Here is a 24,281-nt window from a genome sequence, read left to right as displayed (position 1 = left end):
GTGGAGAAGCGGAGCAGCAGAAAAACAAAAACAAACGAAGTTGCACCAAAACGCTTCCTTCGTTTTGAAAATTGCGAGCTGTTTTTGCAGCAAAGTGTTTGATTTTCGTGTGTTATTCATTGATCGTATCAAATCTATTTTTGTTTTTCTTTATTTAGGAGATTTTCAGCCGGATCATTGTTCTAGTCTATAGGTTCTAGCTCGGGTTCTAGTGCACTAGAACAATTATTATCAAGCAGAACCCTCATGTATTATATAATTTGTAGTAGGCTATGAGTGTACGTATTGATGAATTTACGCGAAACTGCACCAGTGCATGTGACACCTATGTTTGAAATCCAAAACCACAAAAGTTATGATGTACTAAATAATATTCCATACTATTCGACAGGTAGCAAAACGTCATTATCATTTTCACATAATTTCCATCTGCTGGTCGACCGTAACGTAGGTTCATCAATTATATCAGCCAATAAATTATTATTCATTCTCGTTACAAATAAAGAGCCTGGATCTAGGCCTGGATTTATAAAAAGACGACATGTCAAAATTGGAACTATCGATTATCTGTCAAAATCATAGGAAAAGTCTCGGCGGGAAGCGTGTTCAAGGCATTTGAAGATTTCCGGTGCATGACTGAAAGACAGACTGGTAAGAGATCAAAAATGCTACGTACCGATAACGAAAAGGAGTTTGCCAACAAGCTCTTAGGTGACCATTTGAAGCGTATAGGTATAAGAATCCACCACCAGACATTGGTGGACTACACACTAGAGCAAAATGGACTGGCAGAACGTGTGAACCGAACCCTAGTGGTGCATGCTGTTTGACGCGAAACTACGAACACGTTTTTGGGCAGAAGCGGCAGCAACAACGGTTTATATGGTAAATCGTTCTCTGACGAAGATGCACGATAAAATTCCGGAGGAGGTCTGGAGCGGCAAGAAGCCAAGCCTGGACCATATCCGTATTTTTGGGTCATTAGTGATGGCCCACGCTAGGGCCCACGTACCGAAGCAGAAACGTAAGAAGTGGGATGCCAAGGCACATGAATGCATTCTCACAGGGTTTGATGACGCCACAAAAGCCTACCGTTTATGGGACCCGAAAGCAAAGCAAATCATCAAGATGATCATCATGATAATGTTGGAAGAGCCCATCTACATGAAGCAGCCTGAACGATACTCCACGGGGAACCCAGACATAGTCTGCTTGGTGAGGAAGAACAGATACAGGCTAAAACAATCCACCCGTGTACGGAACCAGCGGATCGACGAAGTGTTCCGAACAAAGGGGTTCAAGCCTTCGACAGCAGATCCGTGTCTGTACATCCAATGCTAATTGTCACCCAAACTGACGAGGAATTTACTGCACGTGAGCTACAGAAGATCTTCGAATTTTCCAACCTTGGGGAAGTGAAACACTTTCTCGGGATCGATGTCGAGCGGGATTCTAGTGGATTCAAGCTGAACCAACGGAACTACATCTTGTAGCTCGTTCAGAAGCATCGGTTAAAAGATGCTAAACCGTCCAAGATTCCTTTGGACCGGATCCAAGCAGCAGGAGGAAGAGAATCGATTGACCGAGCAACGCACAGTACCTCAGTTTGAAATGCGGTTTGCTGTTCGTGGCCGTTCATTCGCGTTCAGACATAGCGGTTAGCACATCGATTCTGGCACAGAAGTCGAGTTGTTCAAGCAGCTGGATTGGCATGAAACGAAAAAGGTGCTCAGATACCTGAAGACTACATGCGACCACAGATTGAACTTGGGATCGACAAACACAGACTTGGAGCTTTTTGCGGATGCTGAGTGGGTAGGCAATGATCGCGACCGAAAGTCAAACACCGGTTTCCTGATTTTTTTTCAAATTTGGTATCATAAGCTGGGCATTTAGAAAGCAGAGCTGCGTCGCCCTATCGTCTATACGGAGGCAGAGTTCGTGGCATTGGCAGAGGCATGTCAAGAGCTCACTTGGGTGAAGAAGTTGTTAGCTGATTCCGGCGAGGATGTCTCATAGCCAGTAACGGCTACAAAGACAACCCTTATAAGCAAACAACGTTTACCCAAATAGTTCAACTTTTCCACAATTGATACCCCAAACACGTTGTATTCACATATGTCACACTCTAAGGGGGGATGGGGGTGTCTAAGATTTTATGACAAGCAATGCATTAGGTATAGGAAAAACGATAGGCTCCACGATAGGGGGGAGGGGGTAATTTTTTGCTCAATTTAGCGTGACATAATTAATGCATGGGCCCTTAAACAAAATTACTGTCCAACTAAAAATATGCTTGCCGAAATCGTCGCAAAACCGTTGCATTATTGGAAAATTAGAATTTTGGCTGAACAGTTAGGGCTACTACTGAATAAAATCAAGGAGGAGTGTTACAGTGTGACGTATCAAGCAGAAGACATTGTCAATAAATTGTTATTCATTCTCGTTACAACCATCAACCAAACCAGTTCAATCTCTCTCCCAATTTACCAATAGAAATTATTGCCATTAAATTTCTCAAACCATAAGTAAAAAGGTTCTAATATAGTTCTCATTCAAAAAATGTATCAAGCATTTTACGAGCGCTGATGACCACCACAATCTAGCTGAATTTCTGGTAGGGAATATTAGATTTGATGTTTGGCTTAGTTCGTTTGACGTATAAACGATCAAATTTGACCGTTTAAAGGTCAAACGACACAAGCCAAACTTCAAATCATATATTCCCTACCAGAAACTCAACCAGATTGTGGCGGCCATGAGCGCTCGTTAAATGCTGGATGGAGAAAACAACTATTTTGAACGGTATTGGTTCTTAACAATCTATTATTTGTAAGGTCACCTTCCAAAAAATCATTCAAACGTTCATGTAAAGTTCCATAACCATTTTAGTTAAAGCTTAGCATGTCAACCATTTTCGATAAGGTCATATTGTTATGGTTCACGTTTATGTGGGAAGCGTTAGGCCGCGGCCAGGGTAAACGCGACACGCGACACGATGCGATGTGACTCACGCAAGGAATAATAATAAATAATAAAATTCTTTTGAATTGGTCGCGTCTACTCTGGCCGTACCCTTATTCTAATAATGGATTTATTGGCACCTTCTTAAGGGTCCTGTGCACCACCAGCGGTGCAAAGGGCCAACGTGAAAGACTTCTATCCTGGGCGGCTGCTCGCTTTTGCCTTGACCTATCTATCGACTTGCTTAATTTCCTTATTGAGGCTCCGCCGCCATGAGCCCCTGGGTCTGCCTCTGCTGCGATGTCCTGCTGGATTCCAATCCAGCGCTTGCTTGCAGATTTCGTTTCCACCCCGTCGAAGTGTGTGGCCGACCCACCTCCACTTTCGCTCTCGAATTTCTGTTGCTATCGGCTTCTGATGACATCGACGATGGAGCTCGGCATTCGAGATCCAGTTGTGAGGCCACCAGGCGCGAATTATATACCGCAGGCATCGGTTGATGAAGACCTGCAGCTTTTGAGTGTTCTCCGCTGATACACACCACGTCTCGCTGGCGTATAACAACACAGATTTCACGTTCGAGTTGAAAATTCGGATTTTGGTGCGTTGACTTATCTGGTTGGATCTCCATACGTTTCGTAAACTCGCAAAGGCAGCCCTAGCCTTCTTGATTCGTGCACCTATGTCGCTCTTGGTCCCGCCGTCCGACGCTATTTGGCTGCCAAGATATTGGAAACTTTCGACCTTCTCCACTGCTTGCCCCGCTACCGTAAAGTTGGAAGGGTTGCCCGTGTTGATATCCAACGATTTGGTCTTGTTGACGTTGATGGTGAGACCCGCCGCAGAGGAGCGTTCGGCTAGGTCATTGAGCTTACTCTGCATATCAGAGCGCCGTTGTGCTAGTAGAGCAACATCATCACCCAAATCGAAGTCGTTGAGATGCTCCATGGTGATAGGTTGCCAAAGCAGCCCACGGTTCGGTACACGGTCAATTGCACCTACCATGATCTCGTCGATTACGATGAGAAACAGTAGCGGTGATAGTATACATCCTTGTCTCACACCAGAGACTACCTGGATAGGGTCGGACAAGGCTCCGTTATGCAGAACTCTGCACGTGAAAGCCTCATACTGCGCTTAGATGAGGTTGACGATTTTATCCGGGACTCCCTTGCGTCTCAGAGCGCCCCACAGATTCTCGTTATTGAGACGGTCGAAAGCTTTTTCGTAGTCAATGAATACCAAATAAAGGGACTCTTGGAATTCATTGACCTGCTCCAGGATGATGCAGAGCGTGACAATATGGTCCACACAAGATCTTCCGGCACGGAATCCTGCCTGCTGCCGTCGGAGAGTCGCGTCGATCTTCTCCTGTATCCGATTCAGGATAACTTTGCACAGAACTTTAAGAACAATACACAGTAACATGATGCCTCGCCAATTGTCGCACACAGTCAGATCCCCCTTCTTTGGGACCTTCACTAAGATGCCCTGCATCCAGTCGGCCGGAAAAGTCGCGGTGTCCCAGATATTACAGAATAGTTGATGCAACATTTGTGCGGATAGCATGGGGTCAGCTTTGAGCATCTCTGCTGATACACAGCAAAAAAAAATGTAATATCGATCAACGTAATTCAAGCTGATGTATAAAAAAATGATGTAATAGCAAAAAGCAGATACAATATTACATCAATGGATGTAATTTTGTTCGCAAAATCAATGTACATCGTACAATGTGATATTACACAACCGATGGATTGACCTGGTTGCAGCAGTTTCGATGTAATATTCAACAACTTTTTTTGCTGTGTATGCGATCGACCCCTGGAGCCTTGTTGGATTTCATGCTTCGGATAGCTGCTTCAATCTCCTGCAGTGATGGGGCCTCGGAATTGACGCGAGTAATGCGCCGCACCCTAGGCGGATCATGCCGAGATTTTGATGGCTGGTTGGCCGTCGAAACTTGAAGAAGTTTTTCGAAGTGCTCAAACCAGCGTTTCAGCTGGTCAGTGGGGTCGGTAAGCAATTGTCCAGTCGTGTCCTTCACTGGCATCCTCGGGTTCATCCTTGCTCCACTCAGGCGTCGTGAGATATCGTAGAGGAGGCGTATATCGCCAGTGTTTGCGGCTTTCTCCCCTTCGTCGGCCAGGGAGTTCACCCACGCTCGCTTGTCCCGTCTGCAAGAGCGCTTGACTTCCTTCTCTAGAGCCGAGTACCGTTGACGGGCTTCGTTCTTGGCTCCTCTTGTTCTCGCCCGCTCTATCGCGGCTTTTGCTTCTCTACGCTCCTCAATCTTCCGCCAGGTTTCATCTGTGATCCACTCTTTCCTCTGGGTGCGCAGCTCACCCAAGTTGTTCTCGCTTGTTTTTATAAAGGCATTCTTGATGGCCGTCCATTGTTCTTCTACGCTGCCACCTTCTGGAACGTCCACAGCTCGAGTCTCAAGTTCATGAACAAAAGACCTTTTTACCGCTGGATCTTCAAGTCGGCGTGTGTTGAACCGCCGCCCGAGTCTCTCCTCCCGTCGCTGGATCCACCCCATGCGTAGGCGGATTTCACCGATTAGAAGGTGATGGTCAGACGCGATGTCGGCGCTGCGTTTATTCCGGACATCAAGAAGGCTCCGTCTCCATTTTCGGCTGATGCAGATGTGGTCGATCTGATTCTCGGTATGTCCATCACGGGAAACCCACGTGACTTTGTGCACTGGCCAATGGGGGAAGAGCGAGCCCCCGATCACCATGTCGTTATTGTCCCAAAATTCTGCAAACAGCTCACCGTTCTCATTTCGCCGAGACCATGGCGTCCCATGACACGCTCATAGTCCGTGTTGTTGGAGCCGATCTTCGCATTGAAGTCGCCAGTGTAGATCTTGATGTCACCCTTTGGAACCTTATCCACGACGGCATTCAGTTGACTGTAAAAATTCTCCTTGTCCTGTAGCTCGGCAGCATAGGTTGGCGCATAACATTGGATTATGGTAAGGTTACGAACCCGTGTTCCAAATCTGGCAACGATTATCCTCTCATTAACAGGCTCCCACTTGATGAGCGCAGCACTTGCCTGGACGCTAAGTAGGAGACCAACTCCACGATGGCGGGGAGCGTTTTCACCTCCAATACCGGAGTATAGTAGTACCATAGAGGTAACTCTAAGACCACTGGGTCCCGAAGAAAATCATTATTATTTCTGGCTCACTCAGTACCAGAACAACGGTCCCAAGCAGTCCCAAGCTATTTCACTCACCCCTGCATGTTCTGCATGAATCCACACACCCCTGATGTTATCTGTCAAACTTTCATAGCGAATCAAAACAAACATAGTGTCGAGGGGGACGACACATCTAAATCTCAAGTCTAGATGCTCAACAAATTTCACACTAGCGAATCAATCTTCCAAAAATCTTATTTAATTTCTCGCATCTACTTGTATCGTGCATCATCTTGTTGCAGGAATACCTCAGAATCGTCATCAATCTTCTTTCTATCTACTTAGCGTGCGCGCAGCTAGCCACAGCAAAACACAATCTTTTCTGCATCGTAGATAGAGTCGTCCCCCTCGCATAGTGTAGTAATAGAATTTCAACTAGAATAGGGTACGTTAATCGTTTGCTTGGGACCAATAGGCTACTAAAATGGTGAGCCAATTTAAAATCGTTAGTTTCGTATTGATTGTTGGTAGTACCTGTCCCGACGGCAGTTTGTGTTCTCCAAAGTTTGGCCAACGAACTTCACTCAGTCCCAGGATTTCTAGCTTCATGCGTCGCGCCTCGTTGGCGAGTTGTGCCAGTTTACCCTGCTGGGCTAATGTCAATACATTCCATGATCCAATTCGTGTCCGTTGTTTTGCGCTAAAAGTCATTGCCGTTAAATCAGTTCGATGTCTTTCTCTGTTGGTTTCTGTAACAATTGTAAAGGTTTCAGAGACAGTAGGTGGTTGGCCTAAGGTCTCCTATCCGCCGTGATGGGGCTGCCATCTTAGGTGTAGCTTCCGGGGAAGAGCATTTCTTATTCAGCCGCTGTATGCCAGTCAGACGCTGTTTGAGCCGCACCTCCATGGTGAACAGACGCTCGGGTTTATTGGCACCACTACACACTAAAGCCCTACAGTAAAAGTATGGTCGTCTGTCAAAAGTTGTTCCGTCAAATACAACAGGGAAAGGTTTTGAAACTGAGTTATTAACGAAAGAAAAAGTCGATGAACAGAATCGATTAATGCAGATACGACCATTTGAAATGTTTATCTAGAAACCACTGCTGCCCATTCAGAAACGTACGCAGTAAACATATATTTACAAATATATATCGCCCAATGCTATTTGACGTTTATCAACCAAAATAAATAGCTGAATCAATTTTAGCGTGTAAGAAAAGCTTTCAAACGTAAATATTTACCAAGCTCTCCGTATAAATTACAAAAATTCGGCAAAAAAAACCCTAAATCCACTATCTCCGTGTTCTGAACAATGGCAGAAAAACTTTCAAGAAGCTGCTTCACCTGCCTGCGGGAGACGGACGATTTCATCCCGATGATGGACGAAGCGGAAGATGTCAAGCTTCACCAGTCGAAGCCGTCGAACGAAACTTCTTCCTTCCGTAGTACAGTGGTGGCCAAGCATTTTTGGTTCGATGTAAGTACCTAGCTAAGTTCAACTATAATGGACGAATTCACCTCACCATCCTTTTCTGCGTATTCCAGCTAAACGACCTCTTCCAGGGATTCCTATGCGCTCGCTGCTGGTCGAAGATCGAGGAATTCCACCGCTTCTACTGCGACATTGAGGAGGCTCACGAGCACAAGCTCAGTCTGCCGTTTGCCGAGGTAAAGGAGGAACTGCCGGATGTTGATGGGGAAGGGGAGGAGCAACAGCACGAGCAGGAGGGATACGGGTATTCCTTTTCCCAAGAGCTTCTAGAGAGTAAGCAAGAAGGTGAGACCACTGTGGACGGCAAGTTGGAAGATGCGACGGTTTTCATGGAAGAGGAACATCTATTCGATGAGGACGTTGAGGAGCAAGAGGAAGCAGATGATACCGAAGACTGGGATGAGGAAGAAGAAGAAGAAGAAGAGGACGAGGCTGAGGAAAAGTTAGGAAAGGCAACCAAAATCAGGAAGCGTAGCCGTAAGAAACTGAAACTGGCAGATAGGATTGCTCAGGCCGATGCGCTAATTGCAAGTTATTGCAATATGCACTGCGATCAGTGCACGCTCACGTTCGATTCGTTCAATGCACTGCAGGCGCATTCTGCATCGGAACACCAGCGACGGGCGTACGTGTTCTGTTGTGATCGGAGGTTTAATACGCGAACTCGGCTATATGAACACGTGCAGCGCCACGCCAATCCGGAACAGTTCCAGTGCGATATCTGCAAACGGAACTGCGTCGATAGCGAAGGACTGAAGCGGCACAAGCTCAAAGTCCACACGCCGATCGAAGAGCGACCGTTCAAATGCGACAGATGTTTGAAAGCATTCGCCCAAGAATCGGTCCTGAACAGTCACAAACGCTATCACCAAGCACTTGAGCAGAAGGAATTCCCCTGTGAGCAGTGTAACAAGTAGTAAGTGGTTGTTTTCTGATGTTTCGAAATTATCAAATACATGAAGCATTCATTTCTCGTTAGCTTTGGAAATGCAGCTCTTTTGAAGCAGCACGTGAAGAATAGCCACACCTCGACGTTCGAGTACGTATGCGATCACTGCGCCAAAGGTTTCAATCAGAAGGGTCTTTTCCTGCGTCATCTGAAGGATCACGGTCCCAAGGGTCCGGAGGATAAGGCTCAGTGTCCAATCTGCTCCCAGTGGCTGCTGAAGGTAAGTTTGAACAAGCACATTCTGCGGCACAATTCGCCGACCTATCGGTGCGAGACTTGCGGAAAGGAATCGCCCAACATACTGGCCCATAGGAGCCACGTGCGGTTCGCCCACTCGGATGCCCGGTTCACGTGCAACTTTTGCGGGAAGGTTTTCAAGCGAGCCCTGACGCTGAAGGAGCACATCGCCTCGCACAGTGGGGAGGTCCTGTACACCTGTCCGCACTGCCCGAAGACGTTCAATTCCAACGCGAACATGCACTCGCACCGGAAAAAGATGCACTACCAGGAGTGGCTGGAGACGAGGCGAAGGATCATCGTGAAATAGATGGGTTTTCTTGCGTGAGAAATTTGTTTTTTTTTTAAGAGAAACTACCTTAAGCTGATGAAAGGTGCCACCGGCAGTGTCGATGGTTTATAAATGGGATCGGAAATCTATAGCGGGCTTGTTTATATCGTATAAAGACATATTGGAAAATTCCTTTATATCAAAAGTCTACATTAAGTGCACTGTCTTAGCTGCTTATCCTTGACAGATACACGTATTTCGTGGCCGTTCGTCTTCCTCCTGCAGTGAGGTTTCAAACTGCGGCCAGTTGTGTCTCAGTTGTGTGAGAAATTTCTGAAAACCGCATCAGGATCACAGCGCTGATGAGTTCCTGCAGTTTTTAGAAATTTCTCCACACCTCTGAGTAAAAGTGACTCTCTCTCTTTGAGTGATTCTCATTAACCGTGCATTCACAAATCCCCTTTCGTGATGGCAACACTTTCACGAAGCGTTTGAAGTTTCTCTCATAAAACATAAACAACTGGCGATCGAATCACGAAACAAACATTAGCAAATCCTCGAGAAAAAAAAAACGGTGGAAAACCTTCCGGATGTCGGAAGAACCCATCGCGAAAGAGTCAACAAGGAGAACCTACGGCCGCCGCGTGCTACTGTGCCGTCTGTGTCTCCACGAGTACCCCAACGATGACCTGCACGAAATATTCACCCGCGGTTCGGACTGGAAGAAGCGAATCACCCGAGCCGTCGGAATCAAGGTAAGGACACGTCCCTGTCTGGATCGAAATAGTTTAAAAGCTCCCTTTCTGCCACAGCCGCACCGAAATGACTACGCCACTCGGATTTGCACCACCTGCCGGATGATGATCGATCTGATAGCGTGCTTCCAGGACATTTGCCAACAGACGGAACGACTGATGGTTAAGGGACACACTCTCAGCGCGGACCGCTGGAAGCAGGCATCCGGGTTGATCGATTCGCTCTGGAGTCTGATGGATCGGCACAGAGAAACGGTGCTGGAGGCTGATGAACCGGTCGAAACTGCCATCATCGAAACGGAGCAGGAAATTTTCAAAGTTACCGTTCCGGAGGAGAGACCATGTGAGTTTATGGAAGAGATCAAAGAGGAGGAGAAAGGAGATGCGGACGAGCAAAAATCGGTGCTACAGTTGGATATTAAGGAGGAAGAGGACGAGGATGATAATCAGGATTACAACTATGAAGTTGATTTGGTAGGAGATGTGGCGGACTCGGATCAGGAAGAAGTAGATGAGGAAGAGGAAGAAGAGAAGCCAAAGAGGAAACGTGGCAGGAGAAAGCAGAATTATTCGGAGCGGAAGATGAAAAACGAAAAGGTGATGTGCGACACGTGCGGGGAGTTGATTTCGCAGGTCTGTCTGGAGGGTCATCTGAATCGGCACCTGGGCGTGAAGCCGTTTGTGTGCGAAATCGAAGGCTGCGGAAGGCGATTGTACTCGAAGTATAGCCTACAGCAGCATCGGCATTTGCACAAGAGTATAATGAGATTCTACGATTGTCAGGACTGCGGCAAACGGATCAAGGGAACGAATTGCTGGATGCGACACCGGAAGCTGCACACGGAGGATCCCAAGCATGAGTGCGACGTTTGCGGGAAGAAGTTCCGCCGGAAGTAGGTTTCGTGTTTGGAGGAGGAGGTTGGATCAGTTTCAAGGTATTCTGTACTTGCAGATTCGGGCTGAAGTTGCATTCCGTGGTTCATACAGGAGTGGCACTCTTCCCGTGCGAGATTTGTGGTAAGCGCTTTACGGTGAAGCACAACCTGGGAGCTCACTACAAGACACACATGCGAAATGGTACCTACCCGGCGCAGCAGCAACGGATACAGGAAGAGGAGGAGAAACACAGCTATCCAGCTGAACAGGAGCAGAATTGTAGCATGAGGTACGATTCGGTTCAATGAAAGGATGCATGTTAATTCGATGAATGGGTACTTTTCTGGTTATCACATCAGTCCATCTCATTGCGCTTTATGATACCTGTCCACGTGGTTTTTCAGCAGGCAGTTGTACTGAAATTGCTTCCCGCAGAGGTTGCAAGGAAAGGGTTTTTCATTTGTGTGAATGCGACGATGAACTCGTAGGGTGTAAGCCACTGCGAAGCGCTTGTTGCATACTTCACACACGTGCTCCCGGTGTTCCGGCTTCTGATGGGACTTCATGTGCTTCCACATGCTTCGTCTGCAATTGTTAAAATACAGATAGATAATTTCCATGTTGAAGTTTGAGCCGAAATCTTACTTGTTTCTCATCAGTTTTCCGCACACTTCACAAGGGAGCTGCGGTTCCTCGTGGTAAGAAATGTGCGTCGTGTAGATTCCTTGAGTTTTGCATTTTTTACCACACGTCGGACAGCTCTTGTAGAAGTAATCCGTGTGCCAGAGCTTCTTGTGGCGGTTCAGCAGATCAACTCCGGCGAAGGCACTGCTGCACCCCGGTTGGTCGCACTTAAATGGTTTCTTCTCTGGAATTCATCATCAAATACAACATTTTAAAACCCGTATCTAGTTCCCAATATGCAGACTTACGTTCATGCTCGTTCAGATGGGCTTTCATCTTCCAGCTGTCGTAGCGCTTGCCACATTGACTGCATTCGATTGTCTTACGCTTGGTCACCTTCACCCCCTCCGACTTAGACTTGGGTCTCTCCGCCTTCTCCAGCTGCAGTTTCAGATCGTGAAATTGCTTCAACAGATGACGCTGAGTTTCCTTGATACTACTCAGTTTGTGCACCGTACTCGTAATGCCCTTGCTTCTGCTGCTTCCGGTCCGAAACAACCCACGCCACATAGTGACCATTTCCAAACACTGCTGGCACATGTCGCAGATCCACGCTGTTCGCTTTTCCTGGAAGTACTTCTCAAATTCAGCTGCCGAATTATCCGAAATCTTCGTCCCCACGTCCAACGAGCAAATCTGGCACATTCCGCCCTCGCCGATCGTCTGCTGCGCTTCTAGAAATTTCGTAATCTCCTGAATAATCTCCGGATCCGGTTCTTCCGCCTCCATTTCACCCAAGTCCTCTCCCCCGTCCTTTTCCTTCTGATCCTTCGGTTCGACCCCACTAGTGGCCGAATTAAACAACTCCCGCTCGATTTCCAGCGATCCCGCCAGATACGACTCCGAATCGGGCACTATACTATCATACAGGTAGTCCACCTGCTGCTTGTGCTTCACAATCAGCTGCGAACAGCTGGCCAGGGCACTCCGATTCGTCTCGTCTACCCACTCGCCCACCTCCAGGATCACAAAGTCCTCCATCAGCAGTCGGTTGGTCTTGAAGCACGCATTCCGGAACTCGGTCGTAATGAACAACAGCGCCGCACAGTTCCGACAGATTTTGGTCAGGTTGTCCTGCTTGGTGACCCGTATCGAAGTGCACTCGAAGATCTGATGCGCGATGCTGTACTCCTTCTCGGAGAAGATACTCTCCAGGAAGGTGTCGTCACAAACTCGCAGGCACAGCCGACACTGGTGCGGATCGTTGATGGCCATTCCAACTAACTGCGACTGTTGTGACGGCACCCAGCTACAGATGCACATGCGCGGAACTTATCCCATCCTCCCAACAAAAAAAAAGCTTTCTCTCAAGAAACTACCACCCACAAAATCCTTCCGTTCAATCGCATCGATTTATTCCATAAAAGCTAACACACCAAAACCTACAGACACAAACTGCAGTCCTGCGGTCATTCCTGTTGCATCATGTTCAAATCGACCGACAGGCACTCCTCGCCGATGTTGCTCGGTGAAGTGTCCACCATCTGGTCATTGGATTCGCTGGATGGATTCTGGCTGAACATCTCGTTCGGCAGCTCCCCCTCCGGAACCACCTCCAGCATGGATTGGGCCCGCGATTGCAGGTGTCGCTCGACTTCCTCCGTCGTCAGATGGCCTTCCTGGTGCTGTTGTTGCTGTTGCTGCTGCTGATGGTGATTGTTGACAATCTGATGCTGCTGGTGGAACTGCTGCGACTGAGCCTGCAGCTGGGCCATAATCTGCGCCTGATGTTGAGCTTGCAGCTGTCGTTGCTGCTGCAGAATGGCTTGCTGCTGGAGCACTACCTGCTGAGGAATTTGCTTCTTCGGACCGGGTTTCCTCCGCTTGGGTGGATTCTTTATCAGTGAAGCATTGTTCGAACCGGACGCGTCGTTCTTGCGCTTCCGACCTACCGTCGGAGCTGGTTCCATTTTCGACGAATCATCCGACGATTCGGTGTCTTCGCTTTCCGAAGATGTGAGATCAGTTTTTTCGTACTGCAGCAGCCGGTCCAGCAGGAATGATCTGTCGCGGGTGACCTTCAACAGCCGGCGCTGGCTGGTGCGTAAATTCTCTTGGAAGAATTCATTCTCCTAGAAACAAAGATACATCCAAACAATCATTCCACCAGAAATACAAAGACTATAATCCACCGCTCCTCACACTACTCACATAGAGCAGATACTTCAGCTTCTTCTTGAGAGTGTTGTACTGTGCCTTGTAGTCAATGTTGCGCCTTCTCGGCAGAACATCCTCGTCGCTGTCCTCTTCCTGGCCGGAGCTGTCGCCACCGTCCCGATCTTCCCGGTCGCCCAAATCGTCACCATCCAGCGAGTTTCGGCTTTGCGACTGGGACGGATGTGGATGTTGTTGCTGCTGCTGCTGTTGCTGAAGTGCTTGTTCGTTCATCGAACGACAGTACCAACCATCGAGCATCGTTGCCGACAGAAGATCGTATTGAAATTTGTACAAATTTGCCTTCTGTTTTTTTGGAATTCAATTTTATCAAAACTTGGTGAAAAACAGCGAAAATTGATTCGCGTGTAAACAAACAGATGCACTGGACCGTGCGACTTATCTGTCAAGTGACGTTCGAGTTCATCAATTGACGTTTTATTTAAGAATGGGGCGATTTCGACTTGGTTCATCGAAGTTTAACACGGCCACTGAGAATAACGCAGAGAGAGAGTGTCACTTCTACTCAGCTGTATGTGAAATTTATATTTATTTTGAATGCTTCACCCGAAAAAAAATAACAACAAAAATACATTAAAAAACAATGTAACAATAAGACGAAAATTATTGTCTTAACAATGATTTATATTGTTACGTCTACAATAAAATTACCTTGATTTATGTTGTACAAAACAATAAATTTCATGGTAAATGGAAAATTTACAATAAAAAAGGGGGGTTCCCGCATAAACGCGAACCATAAATTGACCTTACCTAAAATGGTTAAAAATTGTTTATAATCCCTGCTAAACTTAAACTGAAATGGTTATGGAACTTTACATGAACGTTTAATGATAAAGTTTCAACCTTATGTATTATGGTTTTTTGGAAATGGACTTTACAAATAATGGGTTGTTAAGAACCATTACCATTCCAAATTCTTGTTTTCTCCATACATTTTCAGAAAGAGAACTATATAAGAACGTTTTTACTTATGATTTGAGAACATTAATGGTAATGGTTATGGTAGTCAGTAAGGTCCATTAATGGTTTTGTATTATCGCTCAACTTTACGTGGAATATATTGTGAATTGGTAATCAGTAAATTACAGGCAACCAATTCGCGATATATTCCACATAAAGTTGGTCGATGTTACAAAACCATTCGTGGACCTTACTGACTACCATAACCATTACCATTAAAGTTCTCAAACCATAAGTTAAAAGGTTCTAATGTAGTTCTCTTTCCGAAAATGTATGGAGAAAACAAGAATTTGGAACGGTAATGGTTCTTAACAACCCATTATTTGTAAGGTCCAGTTCCGAAAAACCATAATACATAAGGTTGAAACTTTATCATTAAACGTTCATGTAAAGTTCCATAACCATTTCAGTTAAAGTTTAGCAGGGATTATAAACTATTTTTAACCATTTTAGGTAAGGTCAATTTATGGTTCGCGTTTATGCGGGTTGTTAAGTATCTTAACAATGAAATTTTCGTGATTTTCCCATATAATTTTTTTTCAATAACATTATATATTATTGTTATTTTACTGTTGGTTGGCGAATTTATTGATTTAAAAAAATAACACTGTACTTTAGAGTGTATGTGTTGGCTTGACAGATCTACTTTATCGACTTTAAAAATAAATCGAAAAAATAAAACATTGCCCCGAGAAGGGAAGGGGGTGGTATGTCTGTTACGGGTGGTCCTTTTTTTTACTGGTTATGGATCGAGATTCGATCCGGAACTTGTGAGAAATGCAGGCCAACTCCCCTGCGCTCGATATCCCTAGGTCACGTCTCCTTGGTGGTTGAGCGTCGTTGATAAGTTAATGCATTCGACTGGAGAGAATCGCCCATGAAATATGCTTCCACCTGAGAGTTCCTTCCTGACATCTTCAAGTGGTGGAATTTTTTATTATTATTGTATGATTATTGACTGCACGGAAAAGGTCTCCATCTCGGTCTCCATTAAGCTTTAGAGAGGGTCTAGGATAAGATATGAGCGGACGCGGACTGCCTGGTTTTGAGCCAAACGAACTGTCAAAGCTAGAGCCATACGAGCAGCGCCTATCTTAATTACATTGGCAGTGTTGCTGACCCTCTCATAGTCTGCATGCTTCAATCGTTCAATCAGATTTATTTTTATTGTTCATGAAGTAACCCACAATGAAAATACACCAATATTTAATGTAACAACAATTTTTATTGTAATAGAGTTGTTCATTATTGTTCATGATCGAATCATTTTAACAATAAAATAAATGAAAAATACGATAAAAATCATTGTAACAACATTTTATTATGTACATTCATTGTACAGCTAGGTAGCAGTTTTGCCGTTTTCGGAAGAGTACAACATTATAACAATCATTTTTATTGTCGACAATAAATATTCATGTTAGAGCATTGTTTCCACTGAAAATTTCACTGTAATTTTTTTTTCGGGCAGACTTTCTACCAAAAAGAACCAACGAAAACTTTTAATTCTACCAATGATTTTTTTTAAATTTTAGTAGTGATTATTTTGTGTGTGTAGCTCTTATACGCCTTTAGCCATTCCATTTTCTTAAGCGTTGAAAGACGAGTGGTCAACACACGAGTTCCGTAATCTCAACGTTCATGGTTCGGTCCCAGTCTGCTCTGATTTATTATTTTTTTGACAACATGATTTTTCATAAGGCAAATCAATGAAATTCATGCTCATTTATAGTGGCCAAAATTCATAAGTGTTTCTCATGGAATTCCTACGTTCTTTTGCCTGCGTGTATGTTTCGAGGGGTGCATCGATTAGCTTGGGTCTGAAGAGAGGCTAGAGCTGAGCCAAAAAGTTGAGCACGTTTCTTCGGGACCTTCTGTAGAGTTACCTCTATTCTACTACTCAGCACTCAGCGCTGAGTTCCTGCAGTTTTTAAAAAATTATCCTACCTCTGAAAAGATGTGACTCTCTCTTTGAATTTGAAGAGAAAAATGAGTTAACAGTTAAATTGTGGTTTATTACTGAATAATCATACAACATCTGTTCTGTCGCTCTTCGCATGTCCGTCCCATAGTAAAAATCAGCAAGCCGAGAAAATCGCATTTTAAGTTTGTTTCGTACCATTGCTTATTATGTCATGGGACAACCACTGTGACTGTCTTTCCAAACTTTTCAGAACAAAGTTGATGAGTTCATCCAGTATAATGAAAATATAGGTAGTTAGCTGATAAACTCAGTTTTGCCAAAAACGACGATGGGACCGACATGCGAAGAGCGACAGTGTTCGATTTATATAATGCCTCGTTGCTATGTAGTTATCGCAATATTGTTGATAGCATCAAGGAAATAGGAAATGAACTGCAAAAACGTAGGTTACTTTGATTTCCAACAACCCCTCTCAGTTATTTCGTCGGTTTTTTTCCTTCCAGTTCCAATTCTTAAAGCAGTAAAAATAGGAGCGGGATGAGACTTCGTGAGGGTCTCTGCTTGTTGTTTCTGCGTAGGAACGTAGATCAATTTGATCTTGCCTTCTGCAACTGCATCACGGATGAAGTGGAACTTCACGTCGATGTCGATTGCAATAGCTCCTTGGTTGTCTTCAAATAGTGATTCCGGGCAAGGTTGCAAATACTCATTTCAGGTAAAACAATTTTTTTTTAAATTATGAAATCCCCATGCCATGATTATATTTTGAATTGGTAAGATACAAGAAGGGGTTGCAAAGAATGTGTTTGACATATTAAACCTGTTTATTTCAGAGTCACAATTAGCGATTTTTCACACACTCACTCACTCACTTACTCAGCGATCAGCAAATCGCTAATTGTGACTCATAGAAAACCAAGGGGTTGGTCACTCTACACAGTGTGCCAAAATCAAACTGGGGCACATCGGGGTGCAGTCATTGACGTTGTTTGGCACCCATGGTTACAATTTATGATCTTCAAAGTTACTGGCAACACTGAACTTTTTCTGCGCCTGCCCAGTGTGCATGTGTCAAAATTTGTTATTGACGTTGCCACTCCTAGTCAAATTATTTTCAAAACAACCGTGAATCTCCACCAAGTCTCGCCATGGATTCTCAAAATCGTTACACCCGTGACGGCAGTCGCATCCACATTTCCTCTCATACGAAGAACAGCTGACAGCGGTATCTTGACCTAACCGAGGTTTCCGGCCATGGCTACACGAACTAGCGATGCAGCTCCCACGGCGCGGCTACTTCCAATGCTGCTGCTGGTCCGTCTTTTTTGACGAATTTTAGAGGAGATGGACCAGCAGAAGGAACAGCAGCAGCAGCATTGGAATCAGCCGTAGCCGTGGGAGCTGCATCGCTAATTTGTGTAGCCGTGGTCGACGCTGGAAATCTTGGGCCGGTCACGACAAGCGGTGCTTGAGTTTTAATCGGAAAGTCAACAACCAAACAAAACTGCTCGAATACATCCATGGCGGTGGCTGCTACATCAACCATTCCATCGTCCAACATATAATGTTGGAGGACCGTCTTGGCAAAATCTCAAATAGTTCAACAAATTTTTACTCTCGTTCCTTTTTGCACTTCCCACTAACACAATAAGAAATTATAATTACGAATCATAACATTAACTACCCAGAAAAAGGAAAATCCTTTCTTTTCTCAGAAAATAAGCTTCCGCTCTTTCAAAGCTAACGTGTTTTCGGTGTTCTCGTTGCTCCACGCACCGTTCATCTTCTTGGAGGAGGAGAAGCACAGCTTCATAATGAACGGGTGTTTTGTGCATTTGTGATCATCGCGCTGTGGTTGCACTTCATGATGACGTTCACCGCCAGGGCTACGCTCGGGAGCTCGACCAATCCGGAGGAGGAACTTCCCGATTTCAGCGGGAACATCCGCACTTGGTGGTGAATGCAGTCAGCAGCAGATCCTCGGACGGCATACGGGTGGGTTACTGAAGAAGTGGAGAATGCGATTATTGCTGGCCTGGGAAGCGATTGTTCTTGGAGGCGCTGTAGACCTTGAAGCTGATCGAATTGTCCTGCAGGGTGTACGGGTTGGTGGACTCTGACAAGTAGTTCAGCTTGGAAAATTGGCTGGTCCGTTTCGGGTCAGCGGTGCGTCCTTCATCAGTCTGACGTGTGTTCTGGCCGGTGTTGGTTTCCAGTTTTCCGACGGATGATACTCGGGTGGTGAAAAATTCGGTGCAAATCCATTTCCTCCGCCGGCTCCCAGAAGGATTGGTTGACTAATGATTGACGTTCGTTGTGCGGGGTCGGCCTTCCGCCGAAGATGAAAAGATCGTGTAGCAACGGTGCTCCTCCGTCGTCCGTTGCAGGCATCCTTGGAGACGGATGCATCCAGTGTGTAGTCCCAACTGGAGTCCGTGTCGTTTTTGAAAACATTGAAAAACAAAACAAAAATAAAAGCTGTTAAAATACCGGGTTGCCAAACAAGGCATTATTCACAAGCAATCAAAAGTCAGTTCAATGACTTCTTGACACTGCCGGTACAACTGCGGCACACTGAGGTACACTGAGAAAAAAGTTGGCACAAAACAAGTGTGTAGAGTGACCACCCCTTGTAGAAAACAAAATTTACAGGTTTTATGTTTCAAACGCATACTTTGTAACGTCTTCTTGTAAGTTACAAGTAAAACATGTCATCATACCATCTTTTGGTTTTATTATTTTAGCTGAAATGAGTATTTGCAATCTTAGTTCCGAGAACAGGAACTCTGCATATTGAAGGTCTGTCATCAAGGCAGTCGTCCAAAATGTCACGCTTACACCCTGGTCCAATGCCGTCAACGAGGAAGTCGTATAATTACGTATTAACCGTAATTGATGCCTTCACAAAATTTGTATGGTTGTTCACCACGAAATCTACGTCTGCCGATGAAGTCGTGAAGAAGCTTCGCATCATAACCGATGCTTTTGGGAATCCAAGGCGTATTATCTGTGACCGTGGAGCGGCTTTCACGTCTGCATATTTCAATAAGTTTTGCGATGAAGAAGGTATTGAGCTACACACGATCGTTACTGGTGTGCCTCGAGGCAACGGTCAAGTGGAAAGAGTACACCGTATATGTAATCACAAACGAAGTGACAGACGACTAACTGGCGAAGAAATCAATTAAAATAATAAGGTTCGCTGTAATAGAATTTTCTTAGAAGCTTGTGCCATCAGCCACCAGATGGGCTAGTATTTTTGTTTTGATTTGAACATAGTTGATTATGTGTGCAATATGATCTTTGACAGTATGCAAAGAGTGTATCATTTTGTCATTTGTTTTATGCATTTCAGTTTAGAGTAGAGTGAAAGAGATAGAACCAAAACATTCTAGTTCATTTAGTGTTGCCATGTGGTACAATCCATTAGTAGTGTTGTCATGTGGTACAAGCCAGTAGTAGTGGTGTTGCCATGTGGTACACTGAAAAAGTGCAATAGCAGGTGCGTCACCAATGTTTTCGAGCCGCTCCGTCTGTCACTTAGTTTGTGGTATTCCGATTTGGACGAAGTTCTCCGTGACGAAGCCCGATGAATGGTTCAAGCATGTTGTTCCTGTCAAAAAGTGTTTGAATGATAGCTGGCAACAAGCCATACAGACTATCCCATTCCAATTATTGCTCGGTGTGAAAATGCGGACGAAACAGGACGAAATTCTTTATGACCTACTAGAAAGAGAAAATCAAGAGCATTTCAAGCTTGAAAGGTACGGACTACGGCAGATGGCGCGCGAAAGCATTCAACGCATTCAGCAAGAGAACCGGAAGTACTATAACCATAGAGGTAACTCTAAGACCACTGGGTCCCGAAGAAAATCATTATTATTTTTGGCTCACTCTGTCGTGAATGCGATAAATTAGCAATAATTGAAGAACGTTCTCGAATCACCCAAGACGATGCAAAGAAGTAAAATTTCAAAGTCAAATATAAACAGCTGTTCTGTTTCATCATCCCTTCGCTTAGTCAGGTTCAATGAACACGAGAGCAACGAAAATGACACAATATTATAGGTCAATTCTATGTAATAAGAGAACGCATATGCGGTACACTCTCGTTTGCTCAGTAGGATGTACCCAACGGGTGCATGCAGCATAAAACAGGCAATAAACTCAGCATAGGGAAATTATACGCTTTCACCAGTTTAGCTTTGGTATAGGCGCTGCGTAGGAGTCAAGTGCATCCTAAACGTATGCATACATGTGAGATTATTCTGGAAGGATTGCGTTGGTCCCAAAATGCATCACATGATCTTGAAGGAGAACGATGGATAAGTTTAGATCAGGAATACTTTTTGTCTCTTTCATTCTTATCAACATTACGTTAGGAAGATCTTAGCAGGAGACAAATCTTTCTAGGCTTAAACCCCTATATAAGGCGAATTTTCAACTTAATAAACTGAATGTTTTCGTTAGTCTTAAAACGTCTGTCGATCTGTTAAGATCCGAATTCCTTAAAGCCAGTACCTTCATCAGGTTTTAAACTAAGATTACTGATGAGACCAGAATCTCTAATTTAGTGAGAAGTTCAGTCCTCAGTTACAATCAAAGTCCAAACACCTGATGCTAAAGGCACTCCTTTTCTTTCTATCAAAATCTGAACCACGCTATTGTAACAGTCTCTTAATTTAGTAGAGTAACTGTCTTAGCGTCTTGAACAGTTCTTTGATAGAATCGAGAAAAAATAGGCACTCGCTCCAGTAGTCCCGGAAGGGCAACGGTGTACCATCCAAACCGTTCGGCGTGGTAAGTAAACCTTCGCGTGATTAAACAAGCTCGGGACAGCTTGTTTTAACTCCTCTGCCATCCGTGCCGAACACACTCAGTACCAGAACAACGGTCCCAAGCAGTCCCTAGCTATTTCACTCACCCCTGCATGTTCTGCATGAATCCACACACCCCTGATATTATTTGTCAAACTTTCATAGCGAATCAAAACAAACATAGTGTAGTAATAGAATTTCAACTAGAATAGGGTACGTTAATCGTTTGCTTGTGACCAATAGGCTACTAAAGTGGTGAGCCAATTTAAAATCGTTAGTTTCGTATTGATTGTTTCTATAACTCCCGTCGTAAGCCAACAAGGTAGGGGACGTCGTAGCAATACCGAAGACTCAGTTCCGAGTTGGACAAAAGGTGAAGCAGCGTTATTTCGGTTCATACGAGATAGTCAGCGTTTTATCCAACGATCGATATGAAGTTCGCAAACTGGACGACGAGATGGATGGTCCGAAGAAAAAATCAACCGCCGGGGATTGTTTGAAGCCGTGGTCACCTCCGGGCCGGATGTGATGTCAGGAAAGGCCGTGTGGGACGAATGGATAGTCCCTCGAAAATTTTGCATATCTGGTAACACTTCCTTTTGTTGAATAGTCAGTTCTCGTAGTTTATTGTCGGATGTGCGTGCCAAGGCCACCAAGCTTATTACAGTAAAGAGTACACTAATAAAATTCCACACATTTTTATTGACGAATTTCCATGTTTAATTCCATATGATTTTCATGTGACTACACATAAAAAGATTCCACCCAGAAGCACACATGAAATTTATGAGTGAAATTAATAGTATGTGTGGTTACACATGGCTTTTATGTGTACACATATTAAGTATGTGTCCGACACATAAATATAATTTGTTGATCACATTGCAAAAATTCACAATCTTTGAAATTTTATCAGTGTAGGAATAGAATTAATCTGCCTGTTTGTCCATATTCAGAACCACATGCCTCCAACGACCACACAAAATGTTCATGTGACCAAACTTGGACAAATGACTTTGATCGATTCTCTTCATCAACTTTCTCTTTGAATCACCACGGCTGGATACTTTCGATGGAAGAAGCAACAATCTAGCATCTAATTCGACGAAGACGGCCATTTTTGAAGCCGAGTTATTTACGAAAGAGAAAGTCGATGAAGATAATCGATCAATGTAGATAGAACCTATTGAAAAGTGACGCGAGATTTGTTTCCGTGCTGAGCACCAATGCTACCGACGCCAGGGAGGCACCTCCCACACCTGGACCCTACCTATCGACCCATCAACTCAACCGGGGACCAACGGCTTTACCTCCCGAAGGAAGGCGTGATCAGAGATGTTATGCCTCAGAACATCCCGGCGGCGCCGACTGGGATTGAACCCAGGCCTACTGGGGTGAGAAGTAATCACGCTTACCACTACACCACCGGCGCCGCTAACTTTCAAGGTTGGCAAACTACGCAAAAGGAAAGGAGCCAGTGTCGCTACTTGATAGCAACCCTAATAAAAATTGTATGGTTAATTTGCTTAACGACGTGTTCTGGGTATCATCCAAACCATTTGTGGAATAGTTCAATGATTTGGGTTGTCGTTCGTTTATGGTTATTTTTTATTAGGGAAACTACTCATAATGGGAGGAGTCTTTGTAGCTTGTATACTACTTGGTTGCACATCATTCTGCTTTAACCTGAAAAGATAAAACAGCGCTGCTGTCTAGCATCAACTCATTTTCGCTTCAATAGCAGCAATAGCAGCAGTAGGAACATGGTGGCTAGTCCACTCTTCTACATCCAAGAAGTCATCGCAAAGTTCTTCGAAACCACCATCCGTCGTCTGGCTCGCCGTGGTGGTGTCAAACGTATCTCCGGTCTGATCTGCGACAAAACACAACACAAGGTGTGCTGAAGGTGTTCCTGGAAAATGTGATCCGTGATGCTATCATCTACTCTGAATACGCCAAGCGTGAGCGGCCATGGATATCGTCTACAATAAAAGGGCCCTTTTCAGGGCCAACAAGCTTATAACAGTAAAGAGTTGGAATAGAATTTATCTGTGCCTGTTTGTCCATATTCAGAACCACAGGACCCCAACGACCACACAAAATGCTCTCCAGAGTTGTATTCTTGTAATCAAACTGGGAAGCAGGGGTGCAAGTGATTCTCTTCAACAACATTCTCTTTGAAAAAAAAATAATACTACAAATTTTATACGCTTACAAATAAAATCCGGAAAGAGTTAAGATAATTGATGATTTATCAATTAAAAGAACTTCACATTTGTTCCGTCCACTAGCGGTCCTACGTCAAGCTTCCGTTCGTGCCCTTAGGCACAGACCCTTCTGCTTTTTGGAATCAAAAACAATATTCTAACTCTATTGATTAATTGAATAGAATGAACGACGTAGTCCTACGTCAAAACTAGTTAAATTTGAGAAGCACACGAAACATGAGGGTGATTGAATTTCAGTGCATTCCCGCATAAACGGGAACCATAAATTGACCTTACCTAAAATGGTTAAAAATTGTTTATAATCCCTGCTAAACTTTAACTGAAATGGTTATGGAACTTTACATGAACGTTTAATGATAAAGTTTCAACCTTATGTATTATGGTTTTTTGGAACTGGACCTTACAAATAATGGGTTGTTAAGAACCATTACCATTCCAAATTCTTGTTTTCTCCATACATTTTCAGAAAGAGAACTATATAAGAACGTTTTTACTTATGATTTGAGAACATTAATGGTAATGGTTATGGTAGTCAGTAAGGTCCATTAATTGTTTTGTATTATCGCTCAACTTTACGTGGAATATATCGTGAATTGGTGATCAGTAAATTACAGGCAACCAATTCGCGATATATTCCACATAAAGTTGATCGATGTTACAAAACCATTCGTGGACCTTAATGACTACCATAACCATTACCATTAAAGTTCTCAAACCATAAGTTAAAAGGTTCTAATATAGTTCTCTTTCCGAAAATGTATGGAGAAAACAAGAATTTGGAACGGTAATGGTT

General features: G+C 44.4%; 4 protein-coding genes across 4 annotated transcripts; 2 read left to right on the top strand and 2 right to left on the bottom strand.

Moving 5' to 3' along the window:
- The first annotated feature begins 7,373 nt into the window (after window positions 1–7,373).
- Window positions 7,374–9,127, top strand: LOC135701359 (transcription factor grauzone-like). The gene is made up of 3 exons (XM_065222133.1): window positions 7,374–7,594; window positions 7,663–8,525; window positions 8,589–9,127. The coding sequence occupies exons 1-3, from the start codon at window positions 7,430–7,432 to the stop codon at window positions 9,103–9,105; spliced, it is 1,545 nt and encodes a 514-aa protein (XP_065078205.1). The 5' UTR covers window positions 7,374–7,429; the 3' UTR covers window positions 9,106–9,127.
- A 485-nt stretch (window positions 9,128–9,612) lies between these two features.
- LOC135701369 (zinc finger protein 567-like) lies at window positions 9,613–11,056 on the top strand. The gene is made up of 3 exons (XM_065222143.1): window positions 9,613–9,821; window positions 9,879–10,714; window positions 10,774–11,056. Exons 1-3 carry the CDS (start codon window positions 9,657–9,659, stop codon window positions 11,003–11,005), a joined length of 1,233 nt encoding a protein of 410 aa, XP_065078215.1. The 5' UTR covers window positions 9,613–9,656; the 3' UTR covers window positions 11,006–11,056.
- LOC135701368 (GDNF-inducible zinc finger protein 1-like) lies at window positions 11,021–12,598 on the bottom strand. The gene is made up of 3 exons (XM_065222142.1): window positions 11,630–12,598; window positions 11,343–11,565; window positions 11,021–11,282 (listed from the first exon to the last, which is right to left on the bottom strand). The coding sequence occupies exons 1-3, from the start codon at window positions 12,594–12,596 to the stop codon at window positions 11,063–11,065; spliced, it is 1,410 nt and encodes a 469-aa protein (XP_065078214.1). The 5' UTR covers window positions 12,597–12,598; the 3' UTR covers window positions 11,021–11,062.
- A 116-nt stretch (window positions 12,599–12,714) lies between these two features.
- Window positions 12,715–13,895, bottom strand: LOC135701370 (uncharacterized). The gene is made up of 2 exons (XM_065222144.1): window positions 13,533–13,895; window positions 12,715–13,453 (listed from the first exon to the last, which is right to left on the bottom strand). Exons 1-2 carry the CDS (start codon window positions 13,794–13,796, stop codon window positions 12,791–12,793), a joined length of 927 nt encoding a protein of 308 aa, XP_065078216.1. The 5' UTR covers window positions 13,797–13,895; the 3' UTR covers window positions 12,715–12,790.
- Between the last annotated feature and the right edge of the window lie 10,386 nt (window positions 13,896–24,281).

Source organism: Ochlerotatus camptorhynchus, unplaced genomic scaffold (genome assembly GCF_037179485.1).
Source record: "Ochlerotatus camptorhynchus isolate MF236.1 unplaced genomic scaffold, CSIRO-AGI_Acam_v1.1 ptg000158l, whole genome shotgun sequence".
Lineage (NCBI taxonomy): Eukaryota > Metazoa > Arthropoda > Insecta > Diptera > Culicidae > Ochlerotatus > Ochlerotatus camptorhynchus.
This window is presented reverse-complemented; position numbering and strand designations above follow the sequence as displayed.